Below are 15,687 nucleotides of genomic sequence, written 5' to 3'. Positions count from 1 at the left end.
TCTTGAAACAATAAAAATTGAAAAAAATTCGAACCATCTGGATTTCGAATGTTTTTTTTGTTGTTGTTGTTTCGACAAACTTCGTTTTCATTTTCATATTTTTCAACTGTTGATTTAATTCAATTATGATTTAGTTATTGAAAGAGAATGTGTTGCATATAAATACAAAAATAATCTGCTTGTTGTTAATGGTGATCGATCATTTTATTTTTTTTTTAATTTTGTCGCACATAGCATTATATAGAAAGAAAAAATTTCAATCAAAACAATACAGTTACCTGTTTTGATAATAACAACATCAGGTAAATCAATCAACCTACCTGTTGGATTGTTGGTTGTTATAATCAAAAATAAATTTATTTTTTGTTGTTTTTTCTGTCAATCAAAAAGTAAACAAATTTTCTTGTCATTTCGTATTCCATTGCTGGTGGTGGGTGTATTAAACTAACGCAAGAAAAATGGTTTTATCAAATATCGTTACAAGTTTGATGAATAAATTTCTTTCACCATTTGTCGAAGATTTTAATGCCGATCAACTAAGTATATTTGGTTGGAGTGGACAATTTACATTGAAAAATGTAAATATTAAACCAAATGCATTTGATCTGATAAGATTACCATTTCGTGTTACACATGGCTTTATCGGGCAAATTGAAGCACAAGTACCATGGATGAATATCTATACCGAACCGATTGTCATACGAATCAGTGATATATATGCTGTGGTTGTACCAAATACTGAAGTTATTTATAATGAAAAAGATGAAAAAGATTATGAATGGCAGCTAAAAAAATCTCATCTGGATAATATTGAACAAATTAAACAAAAACTGGAACAAGAATCGGATGGTCAATCTAAAGTACAGGATGATGGTTTTTTTATGAAATTAATTGCTGCAGCTATAAAAAATATTCAAATTTTTATATCAAACATACATGTTTGCTATGAAGATAGTACATCTGGTCCACGTCCATTTCAAATTGGTTTGGCATTTTCACGTTTAATATTCGAAACTGAAACAAATAACAATAATAATAATACTGATGTCAAAAATGATCCAACAAATGATAATATTATCAATAAAATTATTAAACTTGAAGGTTCGGCAATGTATTTGAATCATGGCCAATTCGAACGTTATCATGGTAATGATCGTCAAACAGTATTGGCACAATTGAAATCATATTTCGATGTTAATGAATCCAAATCCAAATCATCATCGGTAAATTATGTTCTATGTCCAAATAATTTTGTTACCTATGCTCAAATTGATCGTAAGCCAGAAGCATCAAATTATCGTTATTCAATATTTGATTTAGATATGCATCTAAGTGATTTTCAAATTAAATTTGATAATCATCAAGTTCATTGTTTATTATTATTATTGGATGCTATTGATCGTATGAATGTTGCTAGTTTATATCGTAAATGGCGTCCCATTAAATCGATTCATGGTAAGGCAATGAGAGTTCTAAATTTTTCATATTGACATTTCTTTTTCTGTTTTGTGTTTTTCACAGATGATCCACAATCATGGTGGCGTTTTTTATATTCAGCCATAACTGAAACTGGTATTCGTCGTCGAAAACTGGAATTTTCCTGGGATCATATTGAAGCTGCTTGTCGTCGTCGTAGAACATATACAGATCTTTATAAAAGAAAATTACTTGGACAACAAAATTTGGATAAGGAATTGGAAGAATTGGAACGTGAATTAAATCTAGTTGTAATTGTTATGGCCAGAGCTGAAGCTGAATTAGCAACGAAAAAAATTCTAACACAAATGGAGAAAAGAAAAATCAAAAAAAGGATGGTTTCGTAATTGGTGGTCATCACCATCGGATAAAAATGAAAATGAAGAATCAGTTATTGAAGATTTGAAAAAAGAATTCACCCAAGGTGAAGAAAAACAAAAACTTTACAAGGCAATTGGTTATGAAGAAAATGCATTAGCTATACTTTATCCACCGGATTATGTTGCACATCGTATGCAATTTCGTATTAATCATTTTAATCTAACACTGCGTAGTGAATTTACCAATATAGCTAATGTTGAATTGGAAAATTTTAGTTTTGGTTTCAAAAATCGTCCATCAACCGGCAATATGGTTGTTGAAAATCGAATGGATTTGGTCCGAATAACCGGTACGAATAATGTTGCCTTAATGAAAAGTACAGTGGAAAAACAATTTTTAACATTAATATTCGAAATGAATCCATTGGATAAACAAAGTGATTTCAACATTCTAATGGAAATGAAAAGTTTACATTTTCTTTATGATATTCAAACATTTGATCATCTTTATCGATTATTCACACCACCGGAAAATATTTGTTTGGATGAGATAAAAACTGCTGCACAAAATCGATTCGAAGATTTTCGTTTGGTAACATCATCACAATTACAGAATGCTATTGATAAACATAAACAATTAAAATTACAGATCAAAGTTGAACCATCATTCGTAATAATACCGAAAAAAGCTGAATTTGATCGGGCAAACGTAATGCTAATTGTTTCATTGGGTGAATTTACATTACAATCAAAATTGGTACCAAAATCGAATGCAAATCGAATAACCAGTATGACAAATGTTGATGAAATGAAAAAAATGATCTATGAAACATATACATGTCATGTAAAAAATGTTCAAATTGTTTTAAGTTCACGTGATCATTGGCAAGAAGATCTACATAGTTTAGATAGTGAACGTCATTTACTTTGTCCATTTGAAATTATCATCAATATTCATCGTTCAATTGTACCGAATGATCGTCATTTTCCAAAAATCAATCTTGAAGGACAATTACCATCGATTGATTTGAAAGCAAGTGATAGTCAAGTATCACAATTGTTGATTCTATTATCCACTTTGCCATATGGACCACAACCTACGACAAGAACAGGTTCAATTTATCATTCAACGGCAGTCAAATCAGCATTAACGTTAGCAAAATCGATGAAAGTATCGGATGAAGTTATTGATGCAATGAATTATGCTGCACGTGTTATATCTGAAATTCAACGAAAAAAAGATGATCAAATTAAAAGTGATGAAGATGATATCGATGCAAAAGGAACGATTATTGTACATCGTGAAATAATTTTTAGTTTTAAATTGAATAATATCAATCTGACAATGTATCGTAATGATCGTCGTGATATATCCAAATTGACTAGATTTCAATTATTAAAATTGAATGTTTATGGTGAAACATTAAGTGATCAAACATTATGGATGGATTGTACGGTAAATGATTTACGTATTGATGATATACGACCACAACGGAAACCTAGTGGTATTGTTACAATGTTATCGAAATCCAGAGTAAATATTGTCGATAAACAACAACAACAACAACAACAGGAGAATAATGAAATAATTGAAGAAGATGGTGAAAAATCAATGCTTAAAGTTTATTTGGCACAAAAAATCAACGAACGAATAGTGATATTAACAATGTCGGGATTTAGTTTAATATTGGCTGTTGATTATATACTAGCATTGTTGGAAATATCAACCAAAGCATTTTCAATGGATGATATTGCTGGTCCAATTCCAACTGCTACCAATGTTATTAAAACATCATCAACAGAAACTACGACAGCAAAAAACTTACTTTCATTAACAACAACTGCGACACCGGTTACGAAAAAATCATCGGATAAATCAAAAATGATGATTGAATGTTCATTGAATAAGATGGAAATATTCATGCTTGAATCGATTGATAATTCAAATTGTGAAGCCGGCGTTTTTAATTGTTCAACAAAAGTCAATGCAAAAATTGAAGATGATGTTATTGTAATGAGTGCTTATATTTCACAAATTAATATGGCATTAACAAATTATCTGAATTACATTCATTCGGGTAATTTGGATGTTTATATTATGGCACCAACTGATTTGACTATAAAAGGATCGATCAAAGGTGGAACACAAATGTTAGATTTTACATTTGATGATATCTATATAAATATATCACCAAATATGTTGCATACAATTCTGAATATTCTGGCAGCTCTAGGTGAAACACCTGCACCATTAACTGATCAAACAAAAGATAAAAATGATCGTATCGATATTGATGATTGTATTCTAGAACCGAAAAAAATTGATAAAAATCTTTGGTATTTAACATATGCACCACAAGCAAAAGAAGCATTATCATTATTACAAGAAAGTATACAACAATATGAACAACAAAAAAGTAATCTTTTATTTAATATGGGAAAAATTCATATTCTAATTAAATCCGGTGGTATTGAATCACATCCATTGATACGTATCGAACTGTCATTATTTGCCAAATTGATTGAAAATAAGAATTTTAATTTTGAATGTTCATTATGGTCGGATTATTATAATTATTCAATATTATCGTGGGAACCATTAATCGAACCAGTTGATGAACGTATATTTACATTTCGTGGTAATGTTTCATTGTCGGGTGAAATGAAAAAAATTCAAATTGTTGCACAAGAAAATTTAGAATTATTATTAACAAAATCATCGATAAATGTTTTACATCATATAAATGATGCATTTCAACGTGCCATCAATACATCTCGTCAACAATCACAAATAGCCGAACTGAATCGTGTTGTAGTGAAAAATTATCTTGGTTTAAATATTAATCTACTGTTAAATCAATCAAATATTTCACCATTGTCGAATAATAATGATAATAATCGTAAACAACAACTACAACAATCAATTCGTAATGCTACAACAAATGATCAAATGAAGATGGTTATTGAATCCGGTAAAGAATATCGTTTTCAATGTAAAGATCCAAATGATATTTTACTGCATATCAATATATTGATTGCGGATTCTTTATTGGTGGAAAGAAGTATCGTTTGTCGGAAAAATATGATACGTTGTTATTTTACATCGATAAAAAGTTATCCAGTTGATGAATGTTGGAAATTTTTGGTTCAAATTATCGATAATGGTGGTATGAAGGAAATAATATTTCGTTCAAATACACAAATTATGAATAATTTTGATAATTCATTTGAATTATATAATATGATTAATAAAAGTAGTGGTGGAAAGAATGATGATGATAATGCTTTGAATCATATTGGTCATATTGATCCACATTCAACATTTAATCTACCGTTACCATTGATTTATGGAAATAATACATTATATGTCAAACCAACCGATGATTATGAATTATGTCGACCACCATTCTTATGGCGTGAAACATGTGAACGTGAACATAATAATCATTGTAAAAGTTCATTGCCGAAAGAAAAACCATATTTATTGATTAAATGTGCCAACAAAAAAACTGATAAACAATTTGTTATAAAATTACGTGGTGAAAAAACATTGGTTCCATATGAAGATACTAATCGTATGGAAAATAATGAATCCTATCTGTATACAATCAAAATGATACCATTAGCAAGATTGAAAAATCTGCTTCCATTTTCAATACGATTTTTATATAGTCCATTGAATGAACTTCGTGCTTTAGAACCTGGTGAAGAATTTAATCTACCATTCATCGATTTTGGTAGTTCAGGTTAGTTTTTGGTTTTGGTTTTTAATTTTAAATTTTTGATTTTTGATTAACAATTTTTCTTTGAATTAGTGATAAAATTTCAACTTTTAAACTATTTGAATGCTGATTGGATGGCCATGTTAAGAATACCAATGACCGGTTTTGAAATATCAACAACATATTGTATATTTGAATGTAATGATAAAGAAAAATCAAAAATGACTTTACCAGTTGAATTTCGTGTAGAAAATTCAGTAATTGTTTTATCATTATATTCAACATTTTGGTTAATGAATCGAACAAATGAATTGATAAGTCTGAAAGTTGATAATCAAAATCAATATCAATTTGATCAAAATCAAACAAACAAACCATTTCTATTTGCTTATGATCCGGATAGAACAACGAAAAAATCAAAAATTAGTTTGGCTATCGCTGAATCTGAATATTCGGTTTATTTTCCTGTTGATGTTGCTCCGTATAAAGTAACATTAACACCTAAAGTACCGAAACAAAAATATTCATATCTGGTTACGATACGTGTTGAAGCATCAAGAATTCCATTGACAAAAATTATCAATATTGAACCATTTTATTCGGTTATAAATCTTACTAAACAAAATATATTCTATTCAGAAAATAATGAAGATTGGTTTCATATTGAATCGAATCGTGTGATGCCATTATATCCGAAAAAAGTATCAAATCAATCAATTTGTTTTCGTTTACCGAATGGTAAACATGATTCAAAACATATTTCATTACGTGAATCATCACAAACATTATTATCGATTGAAAAGAAATTTGTATTTGTCGAAGTAGATGTTACTGAATTGGAAGCAAAAATTCGTCTTAGTGATTATTTTGATGGTGCAGCACCTGTATTGATTGTAAATACATTAACTTATCCAGTATATTATGGTCAAAATCAGGTTACCGATTGGAATAATGGACGACGTATGCTGACAATTGAATCATATCATATGGTTTATTTTTGTTGGTTAGATCCATATAAACAAAGAAAACTTGAATATAAAATATCAATCGATGATGATGAATTGATTGAAGTTAATATTGATTTTGATACTATTGTTAATTTTGAAGAAGGTTATTCATATGTATCATTTTTAGATGGTAAACAACGTGTTCTGTTGTTTACACATGATTCATTTCTACCACGTAATCTTCTTATGGTAAGTGAATTTGTTTTTTTTTCTTATGAAATTTTTAATCATTTTGATTTTTTTTTAAAAGACACATGAATTAGTCAAACCAGATATGTCATTTGAATTGATATTAAAAGGATTCGGTCTAAATATTGTTGATAATGAAAGACGTCTGGATATTATGTATTTATCGATAAAAAGTACAAATAATTGGGAATATCGTAATGATGAACATAAACCATTTAAATCGGTTTCAATTAAAGAAAATGAAATTCTTGAACACATGTTTCAACATTATCTATTGAAACAATCGAATAGCCATGCAACTGTGATTAAATCTGATTATTCAAATTATGAAGCAGATTTTGCTCGGATGACAATGTTAAAACCACGAATTTGTTATCTAAGGTAAGTTTATTCAGATTTAAGAAAAGTTTTCATTTTCAATTAATTATTATCATTTTAATCGAATCTGATGAAAAAAGACGTAACGCTAATCGTGGATTATGGTTGACATTCAGTAGTTCGGAACATGTGAAAAATATTCATTTGCGTATTAATGATATACAAATTGATAACCAATTATCGGATCATGTTTTTGATGTTGTATTCTGCCCGGTTGATATACCGAAATCAATTTCGGATAAATTTGAAATTGAACATAAACATTTTATTGAATTTGCTGCTATTATTTGTCCCGGTTCAATTAATCGATATAAACATATACAGCTATTGATTCAAGAATTTCTATTACAAATTGATTTGGGTTGGATTTATAAAATAATGAATGTATTTGAAATTGAAATGGCTAAAGAAGAAACAAATAAAGATTTATTAAAACAAGATATGGATTATATTGAACTTTATAATAGCCCAAGTGAATTACAAAAATATGTAATGAATAAATCATATTATGATTTTATAATGTTTGGCCCATTGAAATTGCATTTGAGTATTAATCTGGGTGAAGTATCGGATGGAAGATCATTTTTCCTGTTGGAATTATTCATACGATTAATGGGTTCTGTTGGTGAAATTAGTGATACGCTATTTCGATTTGATTATTTTGAAAGGAAAGGATTGTTTTTGGGACAAGAAGAACTGATGAAACAAGTTACTGATCATTATAAAAATCAAGCATTAACACAATTTTATAAATTAATTCTTGGATTAGATATTATTGGTAATCCAATGAAATTAGCATTGGGTTTTAAAAAAGGAATTGGTGATTTTTTCTACGAACCAGCTGTTGGAATATTTCATGGTCCAGATGAATTTGCTGAAGGTCTGAAAACTGGTGTAAAATCATTAGCATCGAATGTTATTGGTGGAACAGCCGGTGCTCTAAGTCGTATTGGTTCTAGTCTTGGTACTGGTGTTGCAACATTAACTATTGATGATAAATTTCAAAAAGATCGTCGTGAACGTATTAACCGTAAAACAACATTTACTGAAAGTGGAAAAAATTTATTCAAAGGAATATTTTCCGGTATAACCGGTGTGATAACCAAACCGATCGAAGGTGCAAAAGAACAGGGGTTTGGGGGATTTTTCAAAGGTGTAGGAAAAGGTGTTGTCGGTGTTGTTGTTCAACCAACCACTTGTGTTATTGATTTTGCATCCGGTTCATTACAGGCATTCAATAATGCTATTGATCCGAAAAATATTGCCCGTCCGAAACGTATGGCTAGAAATTTTTGTCGTGAAGAAATACGACCTTATTCTCATCAAGAAGCTACAGGTAATGTTCGATTTTTTGTTTTCTTATTTTACATTTTTTTTCATTTTTCTCAAAGGATTTTGGCTATTAAAAGCTGTTGCCGGTGATAAATATAAAATTGATCAATATGTTTATCATTGTTATATTTCGGAACATTTAATAATATTATTAACAGATAAACATTGTTTCTGTTTAAAACAATCATTTATATCGAATGAATGGGAAATTGATTGGTTTGAAATATGGTCAAATATTGATGATATTTATTTGGATCGTAATAATAGAATTCATATGAAATTAAAGGTAATGTACAATTCACGATTTTGATCCTTTTCATTTTTTTGACATTTCTTTAAGTGTGTTTGCTGGAAGGGAGAGATATTTAATCTAATTTTTTTTTCTAAAGAAGAGGGGTTAGAGGTTAGGTTAGAAATACCCAGTAGCCAGTAAAAATGACTAATGTTGAGAGAGGTAAGAAACTTGAAAGAAACAATGATGATGATGATGCCCGAAATACACAATAGCTCATCAATGTTAATGGGCTATCATAATCATTTTCAAATTCGTTTCAGTCATCACGAACGACGACGAATTGAATTTATACTTATTATTTGGCACCAAAGAAGTTGAACGAAAAAATAAGCGGAAAAAAATTGCCCATTATATTTTGTTATTCAAATGATGATGATGTTTTTAGCGAGTGTAAGAGAGAGAAGGGTGAGAGATTGATTCGAAAAAAAAGAATCATCATTATTTCAATTGCTGCTTAATGTTGTGAAATGTTTTGTGCATATTAACTTTTCCATCATTATTATCTTGTGTGTATGCGTGTGGGAGAGAGAAATGAGATCATTTTTATTTTGAAAAAGTTTTAAATCATCTTGGTGCAAAGAAATTTATCATGTCAAATCGAAATTGAAAAAGATATTAGTTTCACCCAAAACAAAAAAACATATAATTAATTAATTAAATTGATTGATTCATCAATGATGATGATGACAATTTTGTTTGTTTGTTAATGTTGTCGATAATTAAAACAAAAACAAAAAAATAGATTCATCAAATCTCCTTGACAAATGAAACATATACCGGAATATTACCTTGATGATCTAACTCAGCTAACGATTTTTTTAAAAAAGAAAACTACTAACTAACGACGACACATTATTATCATCCTCTATATTTGAAATGATTTTTCTTTTAAAATCATTTTTTCTTCTTCGTTCACAAATATATAGACAAACGAACGAAATAGAATATTTAGAAAAAATGAAAGAATTATAGCCATTGACAGCTATAATTATTATGTGTGTTTGTGTGTGGAAAAAGAGATTATTATTACCATTACCATTATCATTATTATTTGTTTGTCGGGTGTCTTATTATCATCATCATCATTATTAGTTACTCAGGTAGAGTTTTTGTTTTGATTCACTTCTGAATTTTGTGTGTATGTGTGTGATGACTGTAATTATTTAAATGTTTGTTTTTTGTTTTGTTTTCTTTTTGGTTGAATTTGATTTTGAATTTCTTTTCTTTTTTTTTCTTTACAACAGGCAACGAACAAAAAGAATTTTACTTTAAATCCAATGGAATCATCATCATCATCATTATCATCGTTATCATTATCATCATCTACAACATCATCATCAGCAACAGCAGCTACAAAATCACCTAAAGAACGTATAATTGTATTCACTGCAAATAATAAAAATCAACAACAACAACTACAACATCAACAACAAAAACTTCATCAACGTATTATGCAGGTAAGATGCATTATTTTGACTGCTAAGAAAAATGAAAAAGGAGAAGGGGTTTTGATAATTCTTAATTTGTCTGTGATGTGATGTGTGTGTGTAGGTCTCTTTCTCTAATTTCAAAGAAGGTTCAGTTGCAAACAAAAAAAAAACAAAAACAAAAGTGTCTTGATGTTTCTCGTTGATTTATTGGTGATGACCAGTAGTTGAGAGAAATTATCTCAAAGAAAATTTCACCAAGGGTGACATTTTGATCAATGACCATCACTAATATTCATCATCATCATCTTTAATAATAATAATTTTTTGACACATTTCGGAAAAAAAGCATCGCTATAAATCACTTAAATACACAGACACTATTTCTTGACCATTTTTTTCGGTCTAGCGATAATGATTTTTAATTTTTTCTTGACCAAACCAAAAATTCAATTTTTTTCCATAGAAACTTGAATTTTTGTTTTTGTGTGTGTGTGTGTTTTTCAATGAGGAAAATGAATGAATGATAATGATAAAAATATAAAACTTGTTGCAATCAATAAAAATTCTGTTTTTCATTCAAAATTTTCATTGGAAACAAAAACAAAATGCCCAAAAATAACATTTTTTTGTTTTGTTTTGTTTTTGTTTTTCTGGTTTGCTCTGAAACATACACACAATAATAAAAATGTCAGACTTTATTTGATTTTTTCATTTTTTTTTCATTTGCCCAATTTAATTGATGGTGGTGGTCATTAAAATATCAAACACAACAACAAAACAGCTCTTTTTTCCTTGTATTATTTGAATTTGAAAAGTCAAAAGTCACATAAACAGAGAAGAAGAATTTTTCATAATTTTTTTTTCAAAATGAAATTGAATTTTTATTGTTGTTTCGTTTTTTCCCGATATATGATATTTATGTAATTCCGATTTTTTTTGAAAAAGCACCCAACAATATGTAGATATGTGCTGTGTGTGGGAATATATGAACGATTGAATGAATGAATGGGTTGAATTAATTTTTGTTTTTTTTTCAAAAAAAAAATCAACCCTGGCTTGATGATGATAGTGTTTGTTGGTGGGTTGATGATGATGATATTATCCAGTTGAATGATTTTTTTTTGAAATTCTTTTATGTGTGTATGGTGTATATAGAGAGATGGATGGATAGGTAGAAAAAAACGAAATTATGTTCAATTAGTCTGTGAAAATTTGTATGCATTTGATGATGATGATATAATATTTGCATGAGACAGATAGACAACCATAACAAAATGAATGAAAAGTTGAAAACATTATTTTTGCTTGCTTCACACAGAATATCATATAATGGTTGTTTTGTTTGTTGTCGGCTTTGTGCATATTATATAATTACTATGTATGATGATGATGACATTAATTAAATGTCATCATTTATAATTTCATTTTTTTTGAATTGATCTTGAATGATTTTTTTCTGATCTCTATGTTGTCATTCATTTCATCGATAAAAAAGTCATCAATCAAATGTGGTTGTTTTTTTTTGGTGGAAAATTTTTTATTGCATAATTGATTTTATTCATAATGGATGATGATAGATGGCATCTTTAATTCAATTTTTTATGTTTTTTTTTGTCTTAAATGTTTTTCCTGATAACAATTTTGTTTTTAGCTGTCAACAACAGCAAAAGTTTTTTCGTTGACATTTTAAAATTTTTGTTTTTCAAATGAGAGGGTCCTCACATTACCACAATTTGGTTTTATGGTAAGATAATGATTGAGAGAGAAATTGTGGTAGATTCGGTCTAATGAATCTTTCAACGAAAAAGAAAAATGATGATGATTTTTTTGCTTTGCTTTAAACACACACATATAATATTTATCAAAAGAGTTTCGTTGTTTTATTTTGTTTTTCTCTCTGGTTCCATTACATTTATCTCACTTTTCATTTTTTTTTGTTGAATATTTTTCATTTTCAAGATGTTTTTACATTTTCAAAATGTTTGGTTGGCAAGTCAATCATCTTTTTTTTTGATCTTTTTTCGTTGTTTAGTTGTTTCCGTTTCAAAAATATGCGTAGGAGTTATGATGAAAGATCTTTAAAATTCATTCACTTGTGTTGTGTTTGTGTGTTTGTCTACAAGTTAACCATGACGACAAAAACCATAAGCGCGATGATAATATAATGCTATGATGATGATGATGATGATGGGCCACTTCACAGAAAAAAATATGGTCCCAGTTTCAAATTTATTCATTCATTCATTCATTTTGTTGTTGTTGTTGTTTGGATAAATTACACAGTGGCATTTTTTCTTTCTTTCAAATATATATTGGTCATTCATTCATTCATGATAATAATGATGATGATTTGAAGAAAGATTTTTTCGTTTGTTAGTGTTATTTGGACAACAGTGATACTTTGATCAGAACCTTTGATATTTGAAGATGAAGAAAAACCTCCAAAAATGATGATGACATAAATATGTGTGTGTGTTTGTCTTTGGTTGTTTGTTGAAGAGAGCGAGAGTGAAAGATTGTCAGTTTCAAAATAACTTTCGTTTCGTTATGGTGTTAGAGGTTATGGTGGATTGTCACTTTTTTCAAACAGAAAAAAAATTCATTTTCAACCATGACCATCATTATCATTGCAGTAGCGAACATTTTTTGACATTTGGATCGATGGTATATAATTTTTTTTTTTTTTGAAAATAAAATACCCTGGTTTGAAAATGATGATGATGATGGTAAATAATATCTGTATGGTGACACCATATATATCATTAATATGGGTGTCGATATTCATCATCATTCAAATGATGTGATGGTGATTGTAAATGATGACCTAATCATCTTGTTTTTGAATTTTTTTCGCAGTTTAAAATTGGAAAATCAAGCACAAAGGTCAGGCGAAAAAAGATCAAGAAAATTACCAGAAAGCAATTCATTGAAGTCAAGCAACAGGTTGTGGGTTTTTCTTCATTGGTTTAAATTATCGTTTTAATTAGAAAAAAAAATCTTTATTTTTTCTTGGAATGTTATTTTGTTTTCTGCTGAAAATGAATTTGATGATCCGCTTTGATTACCAAAAAAGAAAAAAACCAAAACTTTACCCTGTTACCTGTTGATTGTTTGTTTTGTTTATTTGTTTGCTTGATGATGATGATAATGATGAATGTTTGGTACGCGCCCAGAAAAAATATTCACATTACAAATTTTTTATTACCACCACCAACAACAACAAAAACATTATCATCATATGACTGATAATTATATAATATATTCTCTTCTTTTAAAAGAAAAATATACTTAAAATCAAATCAAATCACAAATTCATTTTCTCACTCTTTTCTTGCTCTCTTCTCTCTTGTTCGCGCAAAATATAATGGTAATCAAATTCATTTTGTGTGCTGATCATCGCCTTAGTTGTTTTGTATAATAGCTTCTTTTTTCAGCCAAAAATTCCATGTTAGTTTTTGTTGTTATTTAAATTTAGCCTTTTTGATGATGATGATAATGCTTTTGTGCAACGAAAAAACGAAACGATAATTCCCGATTTAGTTTCGGGTAAAATGATGATGATGTTTAAATATGATTCTCAAACAAAACAAAACAAAAAATCCTTGCGCTTTTTTTCTTGATGATGTTTGCTGTTTTGATTTTGAAAAAACAGAAAGAAATTCAAGGATGACTATAGGTGCTGCTATTTGTTTTTGCAAAAGCATCTTTGTTTTGGACTTTGCTTTTGCTTTGTGTAATTCTTGTGTAATCTTCTTTAAGTTGTTATGAAAATAATGATAATAAAGTCTGATGTTTGAATTGAACCAAAATCTTTTCGGAAAGAAAAGCTGGTCAGGTTTTCACTCCACTTTATTTTTGGCCCTAATTTAAATTTTTCAATTCTAATTTCTGTTTTTTTCATCTTTTTTTCATTGTAGATATTATCGGAAAAAATGGTACAATTGTTGGCAGCTTAAAAATCATTCTTCAATGATTGGTGAAGAGAATCCAGAGAATTTGGCTGGCACCAATCGATTTCAAGTTCAAGATTATAAACTGGGGAGAAAGATGATGGCAAAATTACCGAAATTAACCACCAACCACCACAAGTGCCAATAATTTTTTATTTTAAAAAAACCACATTATTATTGTTATATGGGTGTTTTTTTGTTAGTGTTTTCTTTTAATATAAACATTTTTTTGAGAAAAAAAAAGAATCTTTGATTCTTTGAATAATATGAAGCCAATAAAACAAAAAAACAAAAAATTATTGTTTATAATTAAAATTTTATCGTTGGTTCATTTCACATCAGTTTTTTCTTTAAAAAAAAGCACCGAGTGCGCTAAATTGTGAATGAAAAAAAGTTGTTTTTTCAATTTCAATTTTGAATTTTTTCGTATCATTTAATTGAGATGTCTATATCGATGTCGAAAGAGAAAAACGAAACTTGGAATGATCTTGAATAATGATTCCGGTGTGTATCAAGCATGATACACGTTGTTGAACAAACATCACCAATATGTTTGGTTGGTTGGTTGTTCAAATGCATATTTTTTTATATTCGATTTGATGATGCTTAAATAACATTTGTGGATGAAAAAAAACAAGTTTTCTGGTTTTTTTCTTGTCGATTTAAACTGAAAGAAAGAATTCATCGTTTGCAGGAAATTCGCATGAACACACACACAACACAAACAAACAAACATACCGACCGACCGACCGACCGACCGATTGACTATTAAAGTGAGTATCATTTTTAAATTCAATGATCACCCTATGTGAATTGATGAACATGATTTTTGTTTTTGTTTTTTCCAAATTTTACTTTAAACCAGATTTGGTAATAATTTCATTCATTTCGATTTGTAAATCACTTTTTTCTGTTTTCAATTTGTTTACATAACAAACACACACTGTGTGTGTGTGAATTCTCTTTATTTTTAGGTTTTTTTTCTGTTGTTCAACACGAATCATTTGAATTTTTTCATTCAAATTGAATTAAACAAATCGAAATCGAAATTTATCTGGTTGCTTGGCCTGGTGCATCAAACACAATGATCATTGATGATGATGACTGGCAATCGTCATTTGTCGAATTTGATTTTTTTTTTTTTTTGTTTAAAATCAATTGTAAGTTTGATGATGATCAATGAATTTTCTCTGTAACTTTACTTTCAAATCCTGATGGTAGGAGTTTGTGTGTGTGTGTTTATTTATTAAACAAAAACAAAAAAAAATTTTGAAAAAAGTTGCTTTTTTTAATCGACTGTTAAGTAAGTGAAGTGAAGTAAAGTTAAACATACATTTTGACTGGAATTGCTTTGTTTTTTTTTGGAATAAACACACACACACACAGTTAAACAACAAGTAAATTATCATTTTTATTGTATCAGATTTTGGTTGTTTGAATTTCTTCATAAACTCTTCACATAATCAAAAATTTCTGTTTTCAAAACATATGTGGTATTTGCACAATAAAATAACATTATAGTGGACCAAATCTCATTCACCCACACACATGTTGGATTCAAAAATATTCAAAAATTTTTTTTTCACGA

The 15,687-nt window shown here is 28.7% G+C and overlaps 1 protein-coding gene across 1 annotated transcript; it reads left to right on the top strand.

The window, feature by feature from the left end:
* The first annotated feature begins 400 nt into the window (after nt 1-400).
* On the top strand, nt 401-14,414 carry LOC113790977 (intermembrane lipid transfer protein Vps13-like). Its single transcript, XM_075822824.1, is given in 9 exon segments — nt 401-1,455; nt 1,522-1,792; nt 1,794-5,542; nt 5,612-6,714; nt 6,776-7,095; nt 7,173-8,428; nt 8,484-8,710; nt 9,964-10,176; nt 14,067-14,414. Coding segments are annotated over 9 exon segments (8,175 nt in total). The 5' UTR covers nt 401-458; the 3' UTR covers nt 14,106-14,414.
* The last annotated feature ends 1,273 nt before the right edge of the window (nt 14,415-15,687 follow it).

Source organism: Dermatophagoides pteronyssinus, unplaced genomic scaffold, assembly GCF_027571235.1.
Source record: "Dermatophagoides pteronyssinus isolate colony J.1.1.1.1 unplaced genomic scaffold, Derpt_VIB-CSIC_2022.12 sq0020, whole genome shotgun sequence".
NCBI lineage: Eukaryota > Metazoa > Arthropoda > Arachnida > Sarcoptiformes > Pyroglyphidae > Dermatophagoides > Dermatophagoides pteronyssinus.
This window is presented reverse-complemented; position numbering and strand designations above follow the sequence as displayed.